Genomic DNA, 27,515 nt, shown 5'->3' with positions numbered 1-27,515 from the left:
TTTCCAAGGCAACCAAAACATATGCTCTGGACATCACAAGCAATTCACTGGACTTATAAAGAGGTTTCCCACTCTTTTTAAGGATATTTTCCAAGAAAAATATCTATGGAGATCAAAAAAAGCCAAGTTTTGAGTTTCTTAGGAAAGTTAAAAGTTGATCACAGAAATCTGAAAGTTGCATGCAATAGGATGAATGAAATTCAATGATTTTTCTTAAATGACCAATAACCAAGAAAACTTGCTGCTTCTGAATTACTCTGCTAAAAGAACAGCTTCCCAGTGATTAGGTTTCTCTCAGAAGAAATCCTAATTAACCCTACTCTTACCATCACAGTGTTGGATCATGCTAATACAACAGAGCCCAAAGTCTCTGCCAGGGGAGACTGCTGGTGGGAAGGAGTGACGAAACACTAAAGGTGTCCTGTGCCCAGCTGAGGACAAGTCAGTGCCATCAGCCCTGGCACACCTCCATCAGAGTCCCAGGAAGGCAGGAGGGATGTGGCTGGAGCTGCCCAGCACCCACAGCCCTAGCAAGGTCCACCTGAAGGAGGAAGAGCAGATGATCTGCAGCTGTGGGAAATGCTCTGCTGGGCAAAGTGTTGCCCAGGGTCACAGGAGAGCCTCCCAAACTTGCAAGCACCATCTGGAGTCCCATCATCCCTTATGTGGAACTCAAAAGTCTGTTGGGAGTAAGTTTTAGATGCTTTTGTTTTGGGAGAGTAATGCAGACTACGATCTACCAGGCATCTGTGAAAATGAGTTCCTTCTTTCTGTTTCATTTTTGATAACTACTCCAATTCTGTTTAATTTATTTATAAATTCCCTTCAACCAGAGGTTTATTTCACAAACAAACAGGAAAATGCCTAAACAAACAAGTTACAGCCACAAATGAGACTGCTGGGCCTGCAGCTTTTAACAGTTTCCTGTATTTATGAAATTAGATTTCTTACTATAGTCAAACACACCTACTTTGCCAGGTATGTGGCGAAGAATGCCTAAAAAGATTCTATATGTTTATTTCATCACTCATAAAGAGCTTAATAAGCATCTACCTAAAGTTTTAAAATATAATGTGAAAGACACTGTGCATCCCAAGTTAGACTATTTATGGAAATACTAATGGAAACAGGAAAGGACCACTTCTACCTGATTTATTATTAATAAATTTATTTATTTATTTTATTTATTTCAAAAAGATAGCTTTTGTCACTGTGTCATGACCATTTGTTTTCATTTTTAATATGATGTGGTCATAAACCCCAGCTTTTTTCTTTTAATAACTGATTCTTAAGCAATATTATCTTTGTCAGCTGGGGTTGGTGGGAGATGGTATCAAAGATTACTATTATGAAAAGTTTAACAAAGTTTATGATTATCATTATCAAAAGTTTATCGAAGTTTACGATTACAAGTGCTGTCAGATATCTAGACTTATTATGCACTCAGAGTAAGCTAATAATCCAAGCTTGTTTATACACAGGAACAAAAAGAAAGCAAAGTGGATGCAAAAGCTGGTAGTACCAGTCTGTGGCAATTGACTAATAAATTCCACTGAGTAAGAATACCACCTCAGATACTCATGTTTCTGCAAACGTGTGTGCATGTTCACGCGGACATGTGTGTATGCATATGAAATGCAAACAATTATCACACACAGTTCCATTTCTCTGTTACTCAATTTAAATATTTAGTTTTAAGAGACGGACTGAATTCCTCTAAGAGATGCTTTTATGATGCTATGTTTCTTTTCATCAGTAGTCTCCTCCCTAGGATAAAAATAAAATTTTATATGCATAGCTATATTCCTTAAACTTATTTAAAATTGCTTTAAATTAATAGTAAACTTAAAATTAAACCCTGAAATTCTTCACTGTCACTTTTCACTCACTTTGTCCTTCAGTGACTCAAGTAATTGTGTGGGAAGATAAAACAAATGCCTTTTCTACAGTATAGAGCATATGGCTTCATGAACAACAGATCTGTACAGATAGAAGTTTCACATTGATTTAGCTTTTACTGAACAATAAAAGTGTTCTTCAAGCTTTATGTACACCATCAATCCTATTTTACTTATCACTGAGTAAAGCAAACATCTTGGTAAGTCTGGCTGCCAAAATAACACCAAAAAAGTGCATCCTTTTTTTCCTCCGAACTGTCTTGCTCTAAAGAAGAAAAAACCCAAATTATTAGTCTGCACTTAGTGACACATTTTATTTGAGGTGATCATTACTCTTCAGTTTCAGGGACCTTAAGAGATATCAAAGAGAACAAAAAAAAAAAAAAAAAAAAACAAGAAGGAAATAAAAAAACCCAACCCCACACAATTCATGGTGGGCTTCTTACTTTTTCTACTGATGCTATTTCACTTTGCACAATAATGTCATAGGAAAGGGAACGAGATGGCTCACATGCCTGGGAAAGTTGTCTGAAACACTGAACTACTTTCTATGAGACAGAGTACTTCAATATTTTTGAAGCTGAAACAGCATCAGAGAAAGAGATTGAGATTTGAATCCAAAGCTCTAACACCATTCTTCAGTCATCTAGGTTATTTTCAAGACATTTTAAAACTTCAGACTTGCTTGCTGTATGAACCAGGAAGTAACTCCACAGGATACAATGGAATGAAGAGCAAAATGCAAAAGTCTGTTAAGAGCTATTTGCTACTCTTTACAAATATCTGAATGTAACTAATTAAAAAAAAAAAAAGCTTCAAAGTTTGACACTCTCTTCTGTTTTACAATTTTTCTACACAAGTCAACATTCTATAGCATAATCACTGCAAAGCCCTGTGGTTTACTGCTTTGGAAAAACTAAGTTCTTTTCAGCTCCCTAGCTTGGTTTGTGAAAGTTTGTGCAAGTACACATACACAAATGAGTTCAATGTGCAGACAGCCGCACTTAAATTATTTTCCTGAATGTCTTCTACATTTGTTGCATCTAAAAAACATAGCTGGCTGGAATTTAAAAAAGAAAAAAAAAAAAAAAAAAAGGAAAAAAAATTCCAAAATAACTAAATTAATTCCTTGAATTGTGTTGCAAAAACCAGACTGCCATAAAAGGCCCTTTCATACTTCAAAGAGCAACTTCAATAATCAAAACAAAACATTTGCAATTGCCAGTTATATGCAAAGAATGTAGCACTTTTGAGCTTGTGGAATTTATTTTGATGTCCTATAGTAGAGTTCATACATATTTTTCAGTGTTATTCTTCCCCAAAGCTCCTCAGATTTGGACTCAGTCACAAATGTGTGTGGGTGGAAGAATCCATCCACTTTGCTTACAACGTAGCACTTGAACCACAGGCTGCAAAACTGCAAACTTTTATGTCAGCTAACAGTGTCATGCAAAAGTGTGGAGCTGTTAGTGGTTTTCTTCTGGTCTTCTCTGACATCATCAACTTATTTCAAACACTGTTTTTTTTTACACACGTACTTAAGTAAAGAGTGTCAGATCTTAACGTGGGTGTGTCTGGGTTTTTATAAGCTAGCTCTTTTGATGGACATTGCAGTACATTACAATGACATGCTTTGAACTTTTGCACAAAATAAACGGTTTGGCAACATCCCCACAAACATACTATTAAAGCCAGTTCCATAAGCTCCTTGTAGTCTATTTACATTACAAAGTATGATACAAATTCTGACTTATGTGGAGGCATGGGTGTGCTTAACTCAGAGTCCAAATAGCCTCATAATACTCAGTAGTTAAATACTTTCAATACTGCCACAATGCAATAAACAAGGAAAGTAAATTCAATTTTTTCTACCAAATAGTACCCCACTACTTGAAGAACTTGAAGAAAAAGGTCATATTTAAAAAGCAATCGAACTGGTGAATACTGAAGTTCAAACACAGAAAAAATTATACTGACAGAAATTCAAAGCTGCCCAATAAACTCTGAGATTGGGACATTAAAAGTAAGCAACAACTAAGAAAAAAAAAAAGAAATCACTGGTTTACATCTTACCGCTTCGTACTCCTCACTGCCAAAAAGGTACATAGCTACTCCTTCGCGGTCTGACACCAGTTGTCCCGAGCGCCCAGTCGCCTGAAGTCAGATCTTCCACGGCATCCTCAGCTCCCGTGTCCCAGCCGGGCAGGCTTCCCAGGCTGCTTTCCCACGCCTGGGCTGCTCCTGAGGCACCGGGGCTCTCGGGCATGAACTCGGAGTGTGCTGCGAGGGCCGCGGCACCGGCGGGACGGAAAACTGCGAAACTCGGCAGGCGGCGGCGGCGGCAGCCCCGCGCCCCGGCGGAGCCGTGCGGGGCGGGGCGGGGCGGGACAGAGGGACGGAGCCGTGCGGGACGGGAGGACGGGGCAGTGCGGTGCGGGGCACGCAGAGCGGCGGTGCGGGCGGCGGGACAGGATCGGATGGGATGGGACGGGATAGAACGGAACAAAACGGGGCGGTGCGGGCAGCGGGGGGCGGCAGCGCCGCGTTCCGGCTCTGCCCCGCCTGGCGCGACGCCGCCCAAATTGTGAGCGGGGAAAGCGCGGCCGGGAGAGCGCGGAGCGGGCCGCGGAGCCGCGGCTCGGACGGGAGGAGCTGCCGGGGCCGGTGAGGGAGCGGCTGCTGCGGCCGGGACGAGCCGGCAGCACCGGCTGAGCCGCGGGGAGCTCGGTTCACACATACCCCTCGCTGCTCTGACCGTGCTGCAGAAACCCATGCGGCTATCTCACTATTTATGTCTTAAAAAAGAAAAATCTCTTCTGAAAAACAAAGAAACAAGCAAACAAACAGCCCACAATAGTTTCCCTTTTGCACGTTTCACTCGCTTCATTGCTTCCTCGCACTGATTAGTCCCAGACTGCTCTGTAAAGACAGTGTAACTTTATCCCTGTGCCACAATGGTACTCAGGTAACTGAAAAGTTACACCCGCTACCTCCAGTGCACGGGAAGCGGATCCCACGCAATACCACACCGGGACAGAAGAATCCAAGGACCCGCCTCGCTCCTTGCCAACTTCTAGTCCAGGCAAAGCAGGCAAGAAAGAGTAAAAAAAGCCAAAGAGCAGGATAAAACACAACTAAAAGACTTCAGAGGCCAATTCCCCAACTGCATTCCCAAACTAATATTAAAATGGGGCTTAAAAATAAGTCCCATTAAAGATGGTTTAGGAATACAGCATAAAGTAAACCAGGCACGCAGAAATATTGCCCTCTGGGAAAGGCTGTTCTTTACGCTGAAGAAGAGGCCACCAGTTGGCATCCAGTAACACAACCCTGATCAAAACTGCTTTCAAACAGCACTATGAAACCTGTCCCTTCTCAGCTCAGTCCTCTCAATTCTTTATAGTTCATACTGCTGCTAGCACTATATCCTATAACCAGAACTATACATAAGCACTAAGAAAAAATACAGAATATGTAATTTCTTAAGGAGGAAATGTGTGGGTGTATGCTTGCCCATTTATACCTATAATCAAGTTAATATAATGTACACAGCATCTCATGACAAGATACAGCATTGAAAACCAGTTTGTGCTACTCAATTTCCTTCTATTCCACAGAAGAAAGAGAACAAGACCACTTTCCTAACAAAACCAGCAAATGAAGCAGTTCAAATGCACTGTAAATTCTACCCTGTTCCTTCCTCTGCATCATCCCCTTCTTATTTTAAATACATCTCTTGACTAACTCAGTTTCTTTGCGTGAGTTAGTAGAATATTCTTCTCTCAATCTGTTTTCTCTGTCAAAACAGACCTTTTGTCCTCTGTTGACTATATATGATGTGACTCATGAGTCTGGATTTTTTTATGTTCTTGTATGTATCCACAGCAGAGTTAAACCCAAGAAAATGGTTGGAAAAGGGCAAATCAGAAATCAGAAGACATTAATTTTATTTCCAACCATATGTTTACAAAATAGCATTAGTTTAAATCTGTCAGCTGAACTGGTCACTTTGCATTATATCAATTGCAAATTAGGCTTCAAACAAGTAATATCATAATAGTGCATTCCCAGAGCGTAAATAAAACATGCATCATTCCTACATGGAAGCTAGCAGGCATCGGACACCTCTACTGGAATGTAATCACCACTTGTCCAAGTTGGTTGCTCCTATTGATGCTGAATGAGTGTGGTCACACACACTTACCAGCTTTAATGTAATTGCCCAAGTTTTCCCACACAGTGTTTTTAGTGTGAAACCACACCTGTCAATACTGGCAAAGCCAGTGTCATCACACATTACTTTGCTTGTCTGATACAGCTCTTGTAAGCAATTGAATTTGGGTGCTGTAGCTTGATTGCTCCCTTTTGGATATGGCTCTCACAACTAATCTGGAGAAAAAGAAAACCAGCAGGAATGTTAGAAGTACTCCTAACATCAAAATAAAGGAAAACATATTGCTTTGTATGTATTAAAAAATATGATAACCAGCTCCTGTACTTTGGCAATGAATATGAAATCAGGGAGGACTGCAGTTCACGTTTATTCAACAGTGACTTAGGGCATTATTCAGGCTGTCACCATAAGTGACTTTCATGTCACAAGTAATTCTCACTACAGACAGCACAAGCAGCCAGAATCTGGCAGCTTGGACAGTAAATAAGCTGAATTGCTCATTGCTCTCTTGAATTGAAACATTATGACAGGTACCAAAGTCTGTCTCAGGGCTCCACAAAGCAAATTTGCATATAGCTTTTAAGGTTCAAGAATTAAAAGTCTGCAAAAATGCCACCCCTGTTGAGGGTGTTTAAACTTAGCAAAGCACTTCTGGATGACCTGTGCTCCTCTCCCAGCTAAGTGACAGCTCAGGGTTTTTGCTGCACGTCGTTCCCCCAGTAGCTGAGTGTGGCAAGGGACTGGCCAGCAGAGGGTGGGCAGTGTCTCACCAATGCTGACCCTTGCAGACAGAATGCCATGACCTACACAGAAGGAGTGAGCAGAGAAATGGAGGAGTGTGAGGGGGGCATAGAGAGGGAGAGAGAGGTTGGAAAAAGGAAGCTGTGAACAATGGGACTGGAGAGGTGGTGGGATGGGAAAAGCAGAAAAGCAGAGTGCAGAACAAGGATGGATGGCAGCAGTGTGACCCACAGGGAGGAGAGCCTAGAAGCCAGGCTAGAAGACAGGAATTAAGGTTATGCAAGAAAAATGTTCATGGTAGGCAGGGAGCACAACAGGATTTGAAAAGGCGTTCAAAGAGACAGCTGGCTACCTGACTAGCCTAAAGCTAGGAGGTAACCAGGAAGGAGTGGAATGGTCTGGACCAGGACAGAAATGCTGAGATGGAATGCCTTGGCAGAACTGGCTGATCAAGCAAATACGGGCCACTGGAAAACCTGTCAGTTGGAGACTTGAGCAAGAGAAAGTTGCTGCTCTATTTTTGGGACAGAATGGAACAGGGATGAAGGCAGAAAGTAACAAAAGCACAGAAATAGGTCTAAAAAATGGTAGATGGAAACAAAGCTAAAGGTGGAATTGTTCCTCTCCCCAACTGGCACTTTCCACCAGGACACATTCTTGCAGATGTGTGACAGAGAGCTACACCAACACAATTTGATGAAGACTGAACCTTAAGAACCAGCATTCAGACTAAAGAAAAATAAAATACTGTGACTGTGAGAGTCAAGATTACAGCCTGAAATGATGAAGTAAATCACAAGGATAAAGTAAATAACTTCTTCAATGTATACAAGCACTTTTAAAGTAGCTCTTGCTCATCTGTGGAAGCCAACACAGCAATAGCAATATTAATCATGTGTTAACAGAGGCAAACAGGTACAAACAGGTGTGTCACTATGTGTGGAGTTTGTTTTCCCTGATTGCTTCCCTAAGTTTTGTTCCTTTCATAAAAATCTATGAAGGTGTGCAGTATCTGGTGGAAGGGGAATAAGGAAGACAGAGACAGACTCTTCTCATTGACTCCTAACGAAAAGCCAAAAAGAAATTAGCATTGACTGAAATACAGGAAAATACATTTGGTCACAGAGAATTTTTTTTTTTTTTTTTTGCATGATAGGGTTTGTTTTGTTGTATTTTTTTATTTTACTGAGAGGGTGAGAGAGCACTGTCACAGATTGCCCAGGGAGGTTCTGGAGTCTCAATCCTTAGAGACAGTCAAAAGCCATCTGAACATGGTCTTGGGTTACCAGTGTTAGGTGGCCTTGCTCTGAGCAGGTAAGTGGAATAGTTCCAGAGGTTCCTTTTTACCTCAAGCACTCTGTGAAATTAAAAATTATCTGATTCACATTGATATTTTAGGGATTCCATCTCTCCATTTTAATTTTTAGGGATTAGGCATAATGAATTTTAAAATTGTCAAAGAGAATAGCATTTAACTCTGGTATTTAAACCCTGACCCATGTCTTTTAAGCATGGCTATGAACTGTCCACACTATAAATAGCTTTGTGTATCATAGTACTTCAACACAGTGCCTTTGGGAAAACAAACAGAAAAAAATGCTGACATGGTTGTCAAGGTTAATAGACTAAACAGACCTTTCTTGATAAACAAGAATCTTTCAGCTTGTATCCAACAGTTACAACATTTTTTTTCTTCAGAAACTCTATGGAAAGCAATTGACTCTCTCTTACCTAATTCAGATTCAAATTCAAATCCCAGTGAAGAATGTCAACAGCTTGTAACACCTTTACACAGCTAGCAACAAGATTTGTTAAGGAAACTTTTTGGCAAAAAAAATCTCAATAAGCTGTTCCCTCTCACATATGGCATGAAAGAGCAAGAGCTATTGCACTTTAATTACCTTGCATCCAAACTATCCCTTTCCATCCCTCCCCATCCTACTCCAGCACTGAATCATTTCTTAACAAGGTTATTTATATGTGAAAATTATGATTAACAACTATTTTGTTAGGGTTTTTCCTAATTTTAGCTCTCCCATTGATTTTCTCCCATAGGGGTCATTCTAACCGTGGGCAACACCCTTCCAGCAGCATAAACTTAAATTTTCGGGAGTGTTACTGCCTGGCAAGAGCTACAGCATGAATCTGAAGCCCAGGCTGCCTTGTTCCTCTGGACATCAGCACATTTAGAAGAATGTGTCTCTTCCAGTTCTTCTTATTGGCACTGTAACTCTCTGAATGCTGCGTGATGGTAACTGCAGTGTCTCAGCAGTTAAGAACAACTCCACACCCTAAGAAACATACAAATGTTTCATGAAAATGATAGAACTGCCTCAGCAAGGAAGACCGAGAGCATGCTAACCCAGAAGAGTTAAACACTTGCTCATAACACCACATTGCACATAGAGTTTCATGACAGGTTAAGTAATTCAGTTGGAGTTTCCCAGAGTTGTGCTTAAACATCCCTATTTTTGTGCTGGGGGTAGACAAGGAGAGGGTTGTCAGGGCCAGGACACAATTTAGACCACTTCCTTCTCTTGAACGATACCTTTCTTTCTTTTAAAAACATTCCTCAAAAGAAATAGCATAATTTGGGGCAAGTTAAAAGGGTGATTTTTTTTTGTTTGTTTAATTTTCGTATCAGTCAAAGTGATGGGCAGCATCCCTGAACATGGTGCGGATTCCAAATTATGAAGATACACTGCATTAACTTCCAGATGACTTTGTATTTCTTTCCTGAATTTATCCATTTTACATCCAACCACAAAATAAAAATCCATCTCCTTCCATAAAATTCCATGCATCACGTAGGATGCTTGTAATTCTCCCATACAGATGGTGTACATTTGAAAGAGGGTTGTTAAGTAAAATTTTATTCTGTGAGATTTAGTTTCGGTATATAATAAACCAGTGTCAACTAATTCAAGATGCAATAATGAAACACTTCCTTAAGATTAATGTCACATCTTAAATCTCAAAACCAAGCTTCAAATGAATGAATAATAAAATCTGAAAGTATGCCCATGAAAGTACAGGAATGCTATATAAATTTTATTTTTAAACATTAAAACTGCTTATCATTTGCAGATTGTTATTGGTTATTATGGTTACCATTCTCTAACACAATCCATTCTGCCTGCACTTTTCTATTTCTGGATACAGCAGTGATAACATTAACAGCAGACTTAACTTCTCAACTTGAAAACATACATACATTAGGGGCACATGCTATCTCCTGCTGCACTGAAAGATAACGTGAGTATGTTCTCACAGTGTCACAGAAATAACAAGCTGCTGATCTCCCTGCAGTCAGATGTTAAAACATCTAGTCCAACTCGCAATGAGTGTCAGGAACACAGCACATTTGAAAACATTTGTATTACAGCTACATAATAAAAATACCTGTTGCATTATAAATCCTCTGCATCACTGAGATATTGGAGACGAGCTATAAATGCTATAAAGTTGCAAAGTCTGCCCATAGGTGATTGCACCCATGTGTGGGCAAGATTTTTATTTTTATTTTTTACATGTGATGCAGAGTCATGTGGAACATTGTCTTCTTAAAACTTTGCAGTGAAACACAGAGAACAGGGAGAGATACAGAAAGAACAATTCAACTTGTTGAACAATTCAACATGTTGTTGCTGGTCTAGGATGGTCACAGAAGTCACTTGCAGCTGAATGTGCTGCCAAACACTTCTTAAACAGCAGTAAATTCTGTCAGAGCTTTAAGGGGTTGGAAGAAAAAAGTAATTCAACAACAATATTTTAAAGTAATACGTGAGTATTAAAGAGAAGATAATGTTTGCTTTCCTATATGTATTAATTGCAAAAAGGGAGATTAATATACTTTTGAGCACAAGAATTTCAATAAGAGAAACAACCTTCACAGAGAACACTTAAAATAAAAATATTGAATATATTTGGAATATATATAATGGAATATATATAATGGAATATATAAAACTCACACAACGCTGTAGAAATAGCTTGTGCTTGCTATTTTTCCTTACAAAATACACCTTTCCACTGAAAAGTCACTACTATAACTCTACAGTATTACCCATACATTAATACAACATTAAATAAGCAGGGGTTTTTCATCTCACTGAAAGGCTTTCACCTCTCACACTCAGCACTCATCTGCCTCTGGGGGCACTGAAATGTTTCAAGCGCCATGGGCAGCTCCATCATGGCCAGATGCTGACTGTCCAAGCTGGAGACTGAGGAATAATTTTGGCTAATAGCTGTGCAGAGCAGCTACCCCATGACTAATAGAAATATTACCTTCTGGCCACATCCACATCCTGAAAACTGTGGTCCTCAACTTACAGGTTGTCCTCTGGGACAATTGCGGTGCAGTTCAATACTCAGGACATTAACTTAGTAACTGATAGTTCATGGAGGAGATGTCCAAGCCCCTGTGCCTTTGAAATGGTTTTGGCTTTTAAAATGTCCAGCCATATCTCAAAATCACATTTACAGAAGTACTTGTAAAACTTGTGCTATTGATACCTCCAAATTCTGTTCTCATTTCAGAAAATAAAATGCATCTAACCAGAAGAACCACAACAGCAGGCCAAAGGAGTAGTTTTGGCTCACTCTGCCTTTGTTTATGCATTTTTGGCACAAGCCATCACTCCACAATTCCATCAGTTTAAATTATCAATTATCACCAAACGTTGTGGTTTCTTTGGCCTCATTGCTTCTTCAAATCTCAGTTTCCATTTCTCATTTTTACTGTTTTTGAAACCTGTAATATTTCTGATGGTCACAGTTTTGCACTCTTAAAATCTGGATTAATTATATTTAATTTTTGATGGACTAGCTTGTGCAATTTAATAAGCTCCACTGAAATATGTTCTGGTGAAATGTGAAAGCTGGAAAATTTGTCTCTACAGAAAGAACTATTTATCTCTTGGGACCCACTTGAGAGCTTAAAATAGGAATTAAGTGGAATTTAGGCAGCATATGTGCTGCTGTAATGGCTCTCTCACCTATGAAGCTGGATGTCACCCTGGCACAACAGAAACGTGCTTCAGTTTAATGAGCAGGGAGCCAGATGTGTAACCCTGGCCAGGAACTCGCACTGTGCTGCAGTGAAAAACACAGCCAGAGGAACCAGCATGACAGCTAAGCAGAGACAGCAGTTTACAATGCAAGGGATTAAATAAGTGCAGTAAGTTGCTCCTCACAGAGAATTAATGCAATGTGTTACAACAACATGTTCAGAACTGCCCTGATGAGATGCATCATGAAGGTAAGGTACTTTCAGTCAATCTTCCTTGTCCACTCAAATTAACAGGATCTTGTCAGCAGAGAGTAAGAAGGTGAAGACTTGTCAGAGTGTAAGAAGGTGCAAAGGTCTTTCCTCTTCTGCATTGAAATGACTTTTTTCCCCTCAGTTATAATCTAGATACAACTGTAAAATGTAAAAATGTGATATTTCAATTGCACCTTTCTGTACTGAACATTTTCTTCCCCTCCCTCTTGCCACAATTCCTCATCGGTGTTCATAAAAAATGCTCTGAACTGCCTGGTTCCCCCATGCTGACAGCACTGAAGGCTCGTGCATCCGAACAAAGAGCATATCTCAAACTGCATTTCTGTGAGGCTCTCCTTCTCTGTCTGAGACTGCAGGACTCATTCTCCAAGAAAAGCATTCAGCCATTTTCTACACCCTGACTAGTGTTTTAAAGGTGAACCTGTTCCTGTGTTCCAGAAGTCATCCCCCAGCATCTTTTATGGCTTCAAATCTATGATACTAAGGTGCATTGGATGAGGATCTCTGAAGTCACTGAGAAACTCCTCCTAAGTACAAAAAATTTGCTAGACATTTGATTTAACATGTGGGGGAAAATTCAGTAATATAAGAATTCTAATCAAATCCATAATTGTTGATCTTAAGATTGGTAGTTGATCTTAATATGGTAGCAACCTATAAAAAGACAATATTTTGAATTCCAAGATCCAAGAATTTCTCCTCTCCTAAATTCATAAAACTGAACCTAAATTGTGTATTGTTTTGTCCATGACATGAACAGAATAATGGATTTACACTGAACCAGCTTCAATGCAGAAAGTTGCTTTTAAAATTTAAGAAGAAAATTATTCTCCCAAGTAGTTCAGTTCTGACACCTTAAACTACTCCTAAAATAAAATACCCCTGTCATTACAAGGCTGGTTGCTTTGTTTATGTCTACACAAGTTCTAGTGAAGCTGGGAGATCCATGTGAAATCAAAGTGATAGAACCTGATCACATTTTTGTGAGAGAAAACATTCAGCCAGAAAGTATCATGATGTCCTAGGAACTCACTGATTTACTCTGAATTTTGCAGGAAGCTACCAAAGTGCTTAGCTTGAAAGCACCTTTTCCAGCATTCCACCATAGCATCAGTTATTCAAACTATTATGTAATCAAGCATTACCGTGTTTCTTACACACCGAAGTGACCCTGTTTCCAAGACAAACTGGAAATACTGATGAAAAATAGTACTTTAAAACTCAAAAAAATTACTTTTTCCAATGCCTCCCTCAATGCATTAATTTAAAAGTTTCCAGAGAGGAAATATCGAAGAGATGACTCTTTCAAATAATACTATAGTTTGAAAATATGTGTTTCATTGTTAGCTCATAGAAACGACTTTATCATTTTACAAGAAAAACAAAGTATATGCAAATGTGACACCAAGAAAACCAACCAGAACCTCTCAAATAAATATCAGTCACCTAATGTTGCTTAAACAAATAGGCAAAATCATAGAATCATAAAATATTTTGTGTGGGAAGAGACCTTCAAATGTCTTTTAGTCCGCCCCCAATTGTAAGGCTTTTAATAAAAGAGAAAATTTTAAAGCCCAAACATGTTTTGGTCACAGAGATCTTCAAGGAAACTGTATTCTGTAGAAGTGAGCTACTGAACTGTGTACTTAAAATTGTGGGAATTGCACAGGAATGATAACACATACTTGGCTGAGGACTTCGTCAAACTGAGAAGACACCAAGACAATTGCTGAGTCCATGAGTCAGTCTTTCTACAGGCATCCTCTGATCAGCAGGAGCATACTCAAAGTTAAATTTAGCTTTTATATCTAGCAGGCCTTTAAAATTATATTTTCTTCTGATACAAATATTCTACCAATAGCATTAACTAGCCAGCTATTAATTTTTAAGTGATAAATATTATAAATCTTCAGCTTGAGAGCATCCTTTCAGCAGCCTCAAAACATTCAGAAAAAAAGTTTTACTGGATATGTTTATATCCAGTAAAATACTGCAAAATGCAATGTATCATTAATGAGCTGAAGAAAAAAAGTTGTTTAGTGACAGCAGAAGTAATGAAGCTTGGGTTCCCACACACACCTCCACAATACTTTCAGCTCTCTCTCATTTTCCCTACACACCACATGCTCTGTACCCTCAGCTCCCCTCCCCTCCCTGAACTTCTCTTTTCATGAGCTGAACAGGAGTGATCATGTGTTTGCTCTGTTGCGGTTAAAGATGTGCTCCTCAGCTGGATGGATGCTGCCTTCCAGATGCCAGAGGAGGCCAGAGAGTGCTCTACATCTCCCACACTGGCCCATTGAGGAAATGGCTTTAAGAGCTCCTCCAGCCCCCAGGAAGTTCTGCTATAATCACTCAGTGCTTCTGAGACCTCTGCAAGGCTGGTTTAAATCGGCCACTGAAGTTCCTGAGAAACACAACTAACAGATGGAAAGTGGGATTGCATAAATCTTGTCTTAGGGAATAAACCTAAGAAATCAGAGCTGTTATACAAAGACTGTCCGTGACTTTAATACTCAGCAGCTTGTTTAAATATAAGCTGATGCCATGAGCAGCAATGTAAACATTTAATCTGTCAGAAAATTTTCAAATCATCACTGTCACAGAGCACTGGTTGCAGTTATTAAGCAGGTATGAGTACAGTATAAACCACAGGCTTTTGTGTCATGTACATTCACCACCATGGCAGAAAAAAATTTGTAAAGAAATACTGCACTTGTACCAAAGGACTTTAGGGATCAGTGATTAAAATATTGCAAACATTTATATTCATATGTAAGTAGACAACGTATTCTCCAAATTCTGGCATCTTCTGTACTTTGGCCTACTGCAAAAAAAAAAAAAAAAAAATTAAAAAAAGTAAAATATAAAGAATCCCAGTGGTTTAATAGCCTATAAATTGGATATCTGAATGCAACTGAAGTTTCAAAGCATTTTACCTCCTGTCCTTTTACACTTTTTTTTTTTTTTTTTTCTGGCAGCTCCACACAAGTGATCCTGGGAAGCAAATAGCAGAATTTGCCCTTTCAAGTTTATGAATTCCTAGGCTTGTTCACTGCTATTTGAAAACTGAACAAAAAATATTAGCAGCAAATATATATTTAACTGATGCCAAAAAATATAAATTCAGGTAAATAAGAAAAAGGCAGGGTGCTGCCTCTCTGCACAGAGGGTGAGGTAAGGACAAAATGTCCTTACACTTTCTGACATTTACTGAAGTTTCCATACTTCAGAATTTCTATGTTACAATGCCTGTTGGTGGTGAAAATGTATCAGTGGTTATGCAGTAAGTAATCCTTTATTTCATCTTACTATAACATTTTAATAACTTGAACACATAAGGGGTCAACATGTTCCAAGGGACATTCTGTTATCTGGAAATTTAGAAAAAATGTACCCATAAAGCAGTTAACTGAATTTCTGGACAATTATACAATTTGAATCTACTTTTGATGCAACAACTGCCATTCAAAGACTATCATCAATAATAAATTTACTTAATTAGTCATGCCAATAATATGAAAGTTCTCAAGCTATATCTCTTCTTTAATCTTCCCGATTACTTCCCTCCTAGATATTTAAACAATTTGTTTTTTCAATTAGACAATGTCTGAGGACCAGTACTGCTAAACAAAATGCTAATTTGCAAGCATGGCTTCCTGTAAAATGCATCTGAACAAGAAGTGACTACAGCTAAAATTCACATTAGCAAAACAAAATAGCCTTCCTCTCATGACATATCTGGAGACTAGAATAAAAACTGAGGAAGCAGGAATAGAATAGTCATCAGCTATCACTTTGAAAGAAGGGTTGACCAAATACTGAGGGATCCATGTACATGGCTGAATCCCTTTTACTGCTTTCCATCTGTGTTTCACTTCACCTGTCCTGCTTTTTTTCTGTTCCTCAGTTTCCAAGGGCTGTACATGCACAGCACCACTCCCTGTGATTCCCTCACCCTGTGAAATGATAACTTCTTTTTCTGTCTAACAGATCATGCTCTATGATCAAGCTAAACAGAATTTGGACATCTCCATGATGGGATATGAGGGAAAAGCTTCCTTTTACTTTATAGGCCAGATAAACACAGCTTCTTCTTGCTGACATTGACAACCACCAGACAGAAAGATGAAAATGCTGCATGGAAACATGTACATTAGTTGTGCTAAGTTTCAATATCAGATTGGTTTTGTTGAGGAAAACAGTATTTTCCAATTTGAGTTTGTTTTTTTTTTTAATTTTACAACAACTTTTTCCCACCAGAAAAAAATATGTTCTGATTTCTCCCTACCTGTAATTATATTGGGATTGAAAGAGAAACCTGACACATATTGTTTATCAAAACTCTTAGTAATTGCTTGCATATAGATTAAAACATAAAGACTTAAGCTTTTTTACTATATTAATTAGATAAGAAAAGATTAAAGGCAGCTATATCTATGGTTGAACTCCATTATTGTAAGGGTCTTTCCCAAGCTAAATGGTTCTGTGATTCTATTAGTAGCTGATTTCTACTATTCTGCACATCCATGCCAAAAATAATTCCAGTGGAATTATATATAGTAGTTGTACCCTTTCCTGCTTCATGGCACTCTTGCTGTAAGACCCACTGTTGCTTTACTTTCCCCACAAACATAAGAGCATAGTCTAATTGGAGTAAAAAGAAGTTATTATAAAGAAAAGTTGTCTATAAGATGAGAACAGAATGGATATTAGCAATAACTAATCAGTTTCCTATGTGGAGATCCCTAAATAACCCTGGAAGAGCGATGATCCAAATCTGATTTCCTTCTAGAAAAAAACTGTGGAGCAGCTGTTACACAAGACAATGCTCCTGACTTCTCTCAGAAGGACCCTGGAAAGCTACTGTCATGCTTAAGATACTGTTCTTTTACTGCAATTTTATTCAAATATCTCATAAATCTTATAGAAAGAAGAAAGCTTAAGCCAAACATTCAGCTTAAATCTATGCTTATATTAATTTTATTTTAACCCCCATCATTTTTTCATACAGTGTAAAAAGAGAAAGCACATCCATTTGAACTTTAAAAAGAATATTTGTCATCTATTTAAATTTTATTTCACAGCACAGATGTAGTGGGATATCTGCTACTAAAACTCCCTGGCCCCAGCATACACATACCTGGTCAAATGCTGCCAAAGCAAGGCTCATGAATGTGTTACAACCTAACCAAACAAAAATAATAGAGAGTATAATGTTTGTGTCTATAGAGAGAATGTACTTCAAGCTACTGCCAGCAGAGAGTCCCATTGCTTTCATATTGAGAAGAAAACAATTTAGCACAATCCCCAAAAATCACTGAACAAAAAGCAAGCCACTTTTAACTACTTTAATAGGGTCATAGGCAGAAGCCCTCAGCAGCAGCCACCTGCAAGCGCTTTCCCTCCCCCTCAACTCGTTTTTTTACAGTTTTTCCAAACTGTAAGTCAAGTTAGCATGTTTCAAAAAAGGAAGCTCGAAGTATGGTTTGGACTTCCACAAAAAGGCTGACACATTTCTCAGCATTTCAGCTTGGCTAAATGAGAACAAAGTGAAACAGTTTAATTGCAATTAAGTTAACTTGCAAGCCAGCCTCTACATTACATTGTAAAATTAAAGGGCTCCCGAGCATCTGGCCTGCGCTCCTACCACATATGCTTACCCCAGGAGCAATGTGCTTAGTTTGAGGAGACATCAGGCGTCTGTCAAGCATGTCAGCCTCACTCCAAGCAGGCCAGCCCTTCAGCAGCAGCAGTGCTTCTTCCAGGAGCACAGCCTCCGACGCAAAGCAGCGCACCAGCGGGAACTGCGGCCAATCAGCCCACATTGACCATCACGGCCAATACCTGCTCTTGCAAGGCCTGGTTTAAAGGGCACAGCTTTGCTCTCTGCGGAGCAAGACTGTTTGCTGGCCGTTTCTCTCAGCTGTTGATCTGATACACTCCCTACGTTGGGGACAGCTCAGCAGAGAGCCTGTCACCATCAATTACCAAGGAGGAGTGGGAGGGCTCCGTGCTCATGGTGACGCCAGCCGCTGTAAGGACAAAGCCTGCACACTTGCTGGAGTAACATCACTCTTTATTCATCTCAGATGTATGGCTGGCAACATGCATGGCTCCCTGGTAATATACAACTGCTGTGCAGCCAGAAACAAGAAAGGCATCTGAGCATTAACAAGGCATAATCGATTTATTGATGTTTGTGGATACAGATATTTTTTTTGTTTTTCCCCTGCCGCAACAGAAATATTATGCTGGAATTTCAAGCTGTAAATATCAATTTAAGTTGGAAATTTTCTGTGTAAAAGAAAAATTCTGCTTGACTCTATCTAAGGTAGAAGACCTATTATGGTAGAAGATACATATAAATGAACCTTAATCATGATTTTTATAAACTATCACCCTAAAAAACTCTCATGAGACATGTCATCATGGCATTACTTCTATATATTAGCCAGTCACCTGAAATCATCAGGAAAACTTACATGCATAATATTATGGGCCCTAATGAGTTTAAGAATTTGCAAGATTAAGGTCAACTGGCTTAAAATAAGAGCATAGGTTAGAAGTAAATAAGGATGCATGTTTGTATTGATCTGAGGCTTCTGGAGATGTAGTAAAGATGAGAAAGGACTAGGCAGCAACAGGCAAGGAATGGTATGAACAGAAAAAGAGCTGCAGAGAAGCCACTTTCCCCCTCTGTTACCACTGAGATAACAAATATCAAGGCAGTGATTCCTCAGAGGCGCAACAACACAAACATTGTTTTGGCTCCAGCTGCTCAATGAGCTGGGCAATCTTCTCCTCTGCCTATGCCTCAAGACTGTTCTTCACCATGCTAGGCAAGAAAAGCCCCACAAAGTCCAGCCTCTGGCCCATGAGAGCAGAAAACATTGTCCATTTTCAAAGGCTAAACTCTTAATAGTGACTTTGTGTATAGACTCTGGAAAGTCGACGGTACTTGGAGAGGGAAGGGCAGACCCTACCTACATGTCTCACAAAAAGTACCAAACTAGATTTTTTTTCCCTTTTAGACAAAGAGCTCAGACTGGCTTCCATTTTCATTTACTGGTTCCTGCACCTTTTTTCACACAGACACTTTTAAGGAATACTAAGATTTGATTAATATAAAGTTACGCTCTTAATCCATAATTTCTTATTTCTATTATCTGCATCCCATATTGTTAAAAATTATCTCTCACTGAAACAACAAGCGACTTTTAGTTAATACCTGATCAGGTGGTTGTTCATTTGCAGGGGTTTTTATGTTGTTTTTTGGGGTTTTTTTTAAGGGGACTATGGGAATGCAGGATTCTTAACATTTTATCACTGTTTCAGAATCCAGTATTCATGTTAGGTCCAGTTTGGATGCCAAAAGAGAATTAAATAAGTAGAAACTTTGCCCTTGTTTCTCATGAAATAGACATTTCTATTTACCTGAAATAGACCGAGCAAAGAAAAATACACAGAACACTGACAACCTCTTGCACAATTTATTTTGACTTCCATAAGGCACTTCTAGGATGGGTATTAAACTCAAAATGTTGAATCAACTACTGGTTTCCAAGGAAGCAGACAGTAAACTTCAGCAAATACAGTTTTAGAAGGCTGTGAGAAGTACAGCAACTTCTGATGCAATAGTGTATTAATGATGTTGGGGGGTTAACAGTAAAATTACTGAGCAAGCTTTTTAGCAAAGTTATTATCCTTAAAAAATTTAATACATGCTGTGGGACACAAATACCTTGGGGCAAATCAGAATGACTCTGAAGAACACACAATCACGGTCCCAGCTGGAATACTGCAATTAGGACAGAGCAGCTCTCATTCCAGAGGCTTATTTTCTGCCCTTCAGCAGATTTTACAGAATACTGAAACTAAGCTTGCAAGACCACGCTGTCATCATGGCAAATTTTGGTATCATAATATTGAAACAAAAGAACTTTGTAGTAGAAAACACATTAATGAGATAATTTAAAATGTAGAAACAGCAACAGAAAAATTTGCCTGTACCAATCATAGTTTCTAAAGCTCCCTAAATCTTTCAGTCATAGAATAGAAACACTTCTTTTTATTCCTATTTTTTTCCTTTTTAATTTTTTTAAAATTATTTTAACTTCTGAGCAGCAAACAGCATGGAACCAGTATGCAGTAAGTGCTAGAAAACTTCCACCCTTTTTTGCCCAAGAGGGTGAATCATCACCTAAGAAGTGCCAGATTTGTTAAAAAGTATCTGCTATGTAACCTGAAAAATTAGGTGATTGAGAACAAAGCCCTTCAAGCCCTTACAGAAAAACACACCTTTACTGTGAGAACAGGAACCCAATTAATTCAGAGATTACTATTCTAATTTATTCTTTGATCCCATATAGTTCTAATGGAGAAGCTGCCTTAACTCTAAATCTTAATAATCTATATTTACACAGTGATTTCATCAGAAGTCTCAATTAATATTAAACACAGCCTTATAAAATTTTACTATGTTTGGACTATAAATGTAATTAAACACATGAGAAAACCAAAGGACTGATTAATACTCAGTAACATACTAAAAGAAGCTTGCTTGTAAATGTTTAAGCTGCTTTGGTTTTGTCTTTTTGTGTAACAAAGAAAGATGGATGTCAGTCTATAGAAGTTCTTGTTGATAAACCAGATAAAAAATTAGTTTTTAAGTCAGTAACTCAGAACTGGTAAAACCTTAAGACATATGAGTAATTTTTCTCATCACCAAGTTATTGTGCATCAGCTGATCCATATGCGGACATGTGGGCTAGCTTAGCATATGGCAAACAAATTAAGGCAATTTATTGTAATTCTGCCTCATTATGAATTATGCTATCTGACATTTACTGATGAGTATATGCATGAACATGGCAACTCATAAATCTAAGTCTAATATATATATATATACTGGGAAATTTTTTAGTTTTGCCTTTCCTTCCCATTTTAAAGGCAGATAATACATTTGTTTTTCTTCAGTTACTTCAGATATCACATTTGCTTTTATTCAGTCATAAAGTATCTCATCAGTCTTACATGAGTTCTCAAAACACAACTTCATGTTTCTGAGCTGCCTCAGTTGGCGCTTTAGGTATTCAGGCACACCACACAAAGAGCTCAGGTTGAGTTAACTACAACCCAAGCTCTTTCCTTTTCCTATGTGAAGGTGCATATTTATCCCTTTGCCATTCCTATAAGTGACACATGTTATCAGCTCTTCTCACCTGGCAAGAGTCATCTTTAGAAGAGTTTTCTTTCCCCTTTTAGAAGATCCGAAGTCTTTCCCAAAAGGTACCAAGGTATTAAAATCCCTCATTTATCACAAGACAGAAGAATGCTGCATATGTCTACGCAAAGTTGATCTATATGAATTTTGACATATAAAATTTTTTGTTGAGAAAGGAGATAAAAAATCAGCCAAAGCTCACACAGAGATAACAATTCATAAGCAAACAGACCAGACTGTTACTTTTAAATTGTTCTAACAGCTTGCCCACAGAAAACAAGCCAACCCACCCAAGCCCTGTCAGCAGGAGAGCTCTCAGCTCCTCAGCACATGCCAAAATTCACAAAGGTTCCTCAGGTTCATGCTTTCCATCTCAGACCTGTACCAAAGGGCAGTTTGCTCACTGTTGTGCACACTGGCTAACACAGCAGGTCCCAGGTGAGATGCTGGGACAGCAGCTGGGTGATACTTCTAGTCAAAGACAGAAAACACCCAGCACTGTGGGGGCTGAGCTTTAGGATCACTCACTGATCACTTTTCCAGTACACTCTGCCCAGTTTGAGCAAAGGACAATAAGAGGGTCTTCTGCCTCTAAGGAAAAGTTTGTTCAGTACTGGATTTAAAGTCAACCTCTTGTTTTTCTTTCTGTGAAAAAATTGCCACAGAATAAAGAACAAAAAATCTGTTACTCCTAAATATTGTAATATAGGTTTTAAGGTTTGAAATGGGTGAGTACACAAACCAGCAGAGTTACTGGTTATAACAGATAGGGAAGAGTTTGATAAGCATTTTTTAATAAGGGTAGTCTGACTTGGTTAGATACCTACTAGAACAAAAAAGTTCACAGCTGTATTTTGCAGCTGAAAAGCAGAACAAGAGTACCTGGCTTACAAAGAAATACCCTGTTTTTCCTCACTTTTGACCAGCTAACTTGAAGAAACCCTTGCCAATTGTTGCTCCTGAGACCATCACCTACACCTGAGAGTGGATTATTGCATCTTCATGGCTGTTGATCTCCTGAGTTCAAGAACGCACTGTTTTGCAAAAATAAGTTTAGTGGAAAATGAGAGATTCAAGCAGTCTAAATACACTCCTTTTTTCATTACACTTACTGCAAGATTCACCAAATATGGTCAGTGCACAGCAGCACTTCACAAAGAAGTGTTGGTTAGGCAAGCAGGATTCACGGAGTATCTACAATTTGATTTTAGTTTCTGCAGAGAAGGAGCTTCAGCACTGGATGAAATTTTAAGACGGCACTGAGAGATGTGTTAGGAAATTTACAGGAATACGAGTGCAGCACATAAAACGCAAACAGTTTAGATGACTTCACACTACTTCTATGAGCAGAGCTCTTGCTCCTCTCCTGCCCCCATCCCTGGCACCTCCAGCAGGTGCATCCCCAGCTTCCTTCCCTTCTACCATCCCAGCACTTGTCAGACCCTTCCAGGAGGACAGTGATGTTCCTGGCTTAGTCAGAAACTTCTTGTTTGTTTTGTGGAGGGTTTTTTTCCCAGTCATTAAGATGAAATGGATAAAGGAAAAAAAGCAGGGGAAGGATGCTGATAGTGGTGGGGCAATTTCATCACTGCAAAGCCTTACAAAATAACCCAACAAGGGTGTAAATCCCTTTCTGAGTTTAATTTCTATTTTGCAAGGTATGGCAATAGCTATGCAATGTAAAGCTGTATCAGTTTTAAAGCAGAAAAGAGATCTACTTGAAAAGCATCTCACATTAGAAATTTTAATAATTAACCACGCCCACACAAATACTTAAGCAAACAGAAAAAAAGGATGGCTTTTAAGATAAATATAGCTGGGCTTACATTTAAACAAAGGGGGTCTTTTTGTTACAGATAATTAATATCACATTTTTCCCCACTAAAATACAAATTTAACTCCATACACAGTGAATAAGGCACACCCCTCCATTCGTATATTTTGATTTTAGACTTATAATAGCTACAGACAATGTTAGCTTACTGCAATCTCCTTTGATGTTAATTCTTCTGAAAATATTCTTATTGGCGTGATCTGAAGCCCACAAGGCTCTCTTTGGTTGGCTTTAGATTAGGCCCTTACATAACTGCAACATCTGGGCCCCATTTCAACTATGCAAATTCCAGCAGACACAATTTCTGTGAGTATAAATTAGTTTTTGTTTAACAGACACCTGTAATTTGGAACAGCTAATACAGATTCTCCAAGAAAATAATGAAATAAATACTGCAATTTTGTATGCCATTCACATCCAATGTATTCTGGTGTGGTGTTTTTTTTAACGTCGGTGCTTTGGAAATGAATATCCATATCTGCACAGGGGATAAAAAGCACAGCAGGCCAGTATTGCCACAGCTGGAACTACTGAAAGGTAGAAGACCCAGGGTCAGTACTCTTCTCCTATATTGATTTTATGCAAAGTATAAAAGTATTACATATACTGTGTAAATTCCAGATTGATCTGTGATTTTACTCAGAAGCCAGGAAAGCAATCTAATATTAAAGCATGAAAGACACACTGCACCATTGCAGAGCCTACAAAAAGCAACTGTTAATATGTGAGTGAATGCATATTTGTCTATGTGAAACTCCTCAGTGAAGTTTGGAAGGGACTGCTATCAAATAGTAATCCCCACACAACAGCCCATTAAGCTATAGGTAATGCAGAAGTATGATGAACTGTTATAATCTACTTTCTCCAGAAGCAGAATTTTTCTCCAGTTAAAAACAATTACAAATTCTTGTTAAATCACTTTTTTTTTTCTACTGAAAACAAAAAACATCACACAAGGATATCTATATCCCTCCTTGTAAATGCACAAACAATAAAATGTTAACAGGATTATCACTAAATCCTTTCAAAGAATTAATTTTTACTACTATAGAAAAAAAATCTTGCTGAAATAAATGGATAAGTCAGAACTATTACCAGAGTAAGGTGTACTGATTTACAGGAATCAGAGAACAGTCTTCAGATTACAGTCTCTAAGATTATATAAAAAATAGGTCAGTACAATAGTTTATTATAAGGACTAAAAATACGCAATTTTAAAATTATTTTCCCAATTCCAATTAATGCAATAGGAGTGGATTATTCACACTCTTTATTTATTTGATGTTCTCCACTGGAGGACCATTTATCACAGAATACTACAGTCTACAAATATCTGAGATTATCTCTCTGTATCAACAGAATAGGTTGAAAATGCAGCATTTTCAGTGATCCTTTGCAAACAGCAGTCTCCACCCATGAATCTAAAAGACACTGGAATTTGCAATTCACAGTTCAACACTACTTATCTGGATTAAGAAAGCAATTATTTGACAATTTAGATGTAAATAGGCTCAAGAAAATAATGTAACAAGCAAAAAGAATGCTAACTTTCTCTTTTTAATAATAGGAAACACTGTACTTTGGATTTTTTTTTTTGATTTAAGGTGGGAAAGAATGATAAAAATCACAGTCATACCAAGCTTAAACTACAATATATTTATTACACACCTAACCTACTTTGACAGAAGACTAGACTGCAAAATAAAGCAATTTAGCATTTAGTCAACATTAATTGAATTCCCTTGTCCTCACCTACATAATCATATTCCCATTTCCAGGGAGCTCCTACATTTTTCAGCACTCAGACACATGAATGTTTACTGATCTATTATGTTATACATATTTTTTCTTCTCTTTGTACTCCTGAGTATTTGGGCCCCAGGCCTCGTGTATGTTCTGAAACCCATGTTGTTAACTTTGTTTTTTTAATTTTATGAGAAGCTCATCATAAGCATTATCTATAGCTTAAAAATTATCTTTACAATAAGAAGCACAATAAAATGAAGGGAAACTTTTTCCCACTCTTCAGATAAGACTTTAAGCAGGCAGAATACAGGCAAAAGGGGACATAACACCACCTCAGTATTTGAAATTGGAGAATTCAGTCTTGTTGCCTGTAGCACCAAAGGCTGGTGTGCAAGAGCAAGCCTCCTGCTCCCAGTACCAGTGTCTCACCTCCAAGCAGCTCACAGGCTAAGGAATCTCAGGAAGACATGAAGAAAATTTGTCATTCACTCACATGACAATAAAAAGGAAGAAAGCTTTTTTAAGTGTTAATTCATGGGTAGAACAGTAATGGAATGCAGGCAAACCCCTTAAGTCAGGAGCATTTCCTCCTCTTGCATTTTGATCTAAAGATCAGCTGTCAAGAAAAAACTTAAGCCATCACAGCCATCTGCCATGTAAATTCAGAAACCATATTGCTGTTGAGTAAGTAACATACACAGCAAATGACAGAACTGGACCCAAAAAGTGAGTGGACACAACACATTCTTGGAATACAAATCCACTGAAAGCCAGTAAACACACATTAAACAAAGCTTAGGAAGAGCACCACAGCTGCAGCTCTTGTGCCAGTACTCATGGACAATAAACCGTTATGTGGAAGGATATCACTGCACACTTGCTTCATGCTTATATTTCTCTCTATATCTGCTACCGGCTAATATTGCAAGCAGCTAAATAAATTTTTGATCTAATTTGGTACAGCATATTTTATGACAAGCACTAAATTAATCAATGAGGGGAAGAAAGAGAAGAGAAGGAATCAAGTTCTTCAACTTTCAAAGTTAGCTTAAAAGCTGATATAAAACATAACTCCCAGGAAACATCACAGTGCTAAGCTGCCCCTAAGCTCCCCTCAGGGCTTAGTGATACCTCTGCAAAATCTTCCAGGGAAGCAGGTTGGTGTTAAATATACTTAAAGTTTCCTTTTTGCTCCTTTTATGTTTTTCTCTTTTAACGCTGGTTCTGCTCTTGTGATCACAGACTTAACTTTCCCCCTGGTAAAATAAAACTCAAACTCTTGTTGTGTTAGAGCACAAATTTCCCAGAAACATCACACCTAAATGTGGGGTACGAAGTGCAACCAGTTCCTTTATATTACTGTACACAGGAGAAAAAAAATGCACAAGGAACTGCTGTGCAATTTCACTGAACTACACAGGCCAGTACAGACATTCGTACTGTCAAGTACTGGGTTATGGGAAGCAGTTTTTCCAACAGCATTAAACAGTGCTTTTTACCATAAACTAGGCAGCTGAGGGACAGCCCGAGACAGCAGGAACTGCCCAGGAAGTTACATTATCTCTGCAAATAGAGACTTCAGCTGATAGTGTTATTTTATTTTCCTAATATAATTAAGTCCTTTTTCCCCATTATTTTTTCCCTAATATTCTCCATGATTCAAGGACATTATATACTCTACATTTAAACCTCACTTTGCCCATAACAAAATTTGCTGTATAGCTCGTGCCAGTATTTTGCTTTTAAAAGTTTCATTTTCAACACAGAACTTTTGACAAAACTATTTTCAAAAGTAGAATATGGGGACCAGAGTCTTAATATTTTTAACAGTGCAATACCACTGACTGCATTTCAGATCAGCTGCTCAGCTAAAAAAGAAAATTATTTTTCAAAGCTTCTACCTCTATGTGAGTTATCAAGCACAAAACGGCTTACAAATTATTGCTAAAATGTAGTCTTGGCAATGCAAATACCATCTTTGATAAAAGAGCAGGAATGGAAATGGTTCTTAATAAACTCAGAGGTACCTTCAAGGGCTGGAGAAAGATCACAACTTTTCCTCCCAGCTCACTGGGCTCCTGGTCTGCTCCTCCAGTTAGCAGGGCAATCCCTGCAGAGCCCCAGAAGATAAACTGGTGGCTACTCTCATGGGACAGTACCCCTGGCTCCTCTTAGTGGAGTTTAATGCATTGACACGCCTGGACAGCTCTCCTGAACCAAAGCCAGCTGTCTCAGAGTTGCCAAGCCCGCAGTTAGTACTAAACTGACTCTCTTCCCCTTCAGAAGAGCATGGCTGATCCAGTCCCACAGAATCACCTGGCCTGTGCTGGCTCCCAGGCAACACCGAAGAGCTGCCTGTGAGTCTGCGAGTTGGTCCTGGCCAAATGCACACCAGGGACTGTTCTGACAGCTCTGCACAGTTGTTCTCCTTTGCCAGGAAACCTCTGGTGCTCCTCAGCTTGGACTTAGAGAAACAGCCTTAGTGCTAGACAGCTTCAGTAACTCCAGTAGGCAAAGCCACACCCATTATAGCCACAAATGGATTTTAAAATTACTTCAGGTGATTGTTTCACTATAGTTTCTAAGCCAAATAAATTTTTTCTATTTTA

The 27,515-nt window shown here is 38.7% G+C and overlaps 1 protein-coding gene across 6 annotated transcripts in view; it reads right to left on the bottom strand.

Moving 5' to 3' along the window:
* CACNB2 (calcium voltage-gated channel auxiliary subunit beta 2) overlaps nucleotides 1-27,515 on the bottom strand; it is a 239,086-nt gene that overhangs the window by 99,286 nt on the left and 112,285 nt on the right. The window contains exon 1 of one of the 6 annotated variants that reach the window (XM_068212473.1): nucleotides 17,764-17,943. The exons of 4 other annotated variants lie outside the window; for them this stretch is intronic. In XM_068212473.1, the coding sequence (XP_068068574.1) occupies nucleotides 17,764-17,928 (165 nt within the window). In that variant the 5' untranslated portion in view covers nucleotides 17,929-17,943. Of the gene's footprint in view, nucleotides 1-3,971; nucleotides 4,257-17,763; nucleotides 17,944-27,515 lie in introns of those variants that run through there. One more of the 6 variants, XM_068212515.1, reaches the window with a different exon arrangement.

Source organism: Anomalospiza imberbis, chromosome 1 (assembly GCF_031753505.1).
Source record: "Anomalospiza imberbis isolate Cuckoo-Finch-1a 21T00152 chromosome 1, ASM3175350v1, whole genome shotgun sequence".
Lineage (NCBI taxonomy): Eukaryota > Metazoa > Chordata > Aves > Passeriformes > Viduidae > Anomalospiza > Anomalospiza imberbis.
Note: the sequence above shows the minus strand (reverse complement) of the source record. Positions and strands in the feature narration are given on the sequence as shown.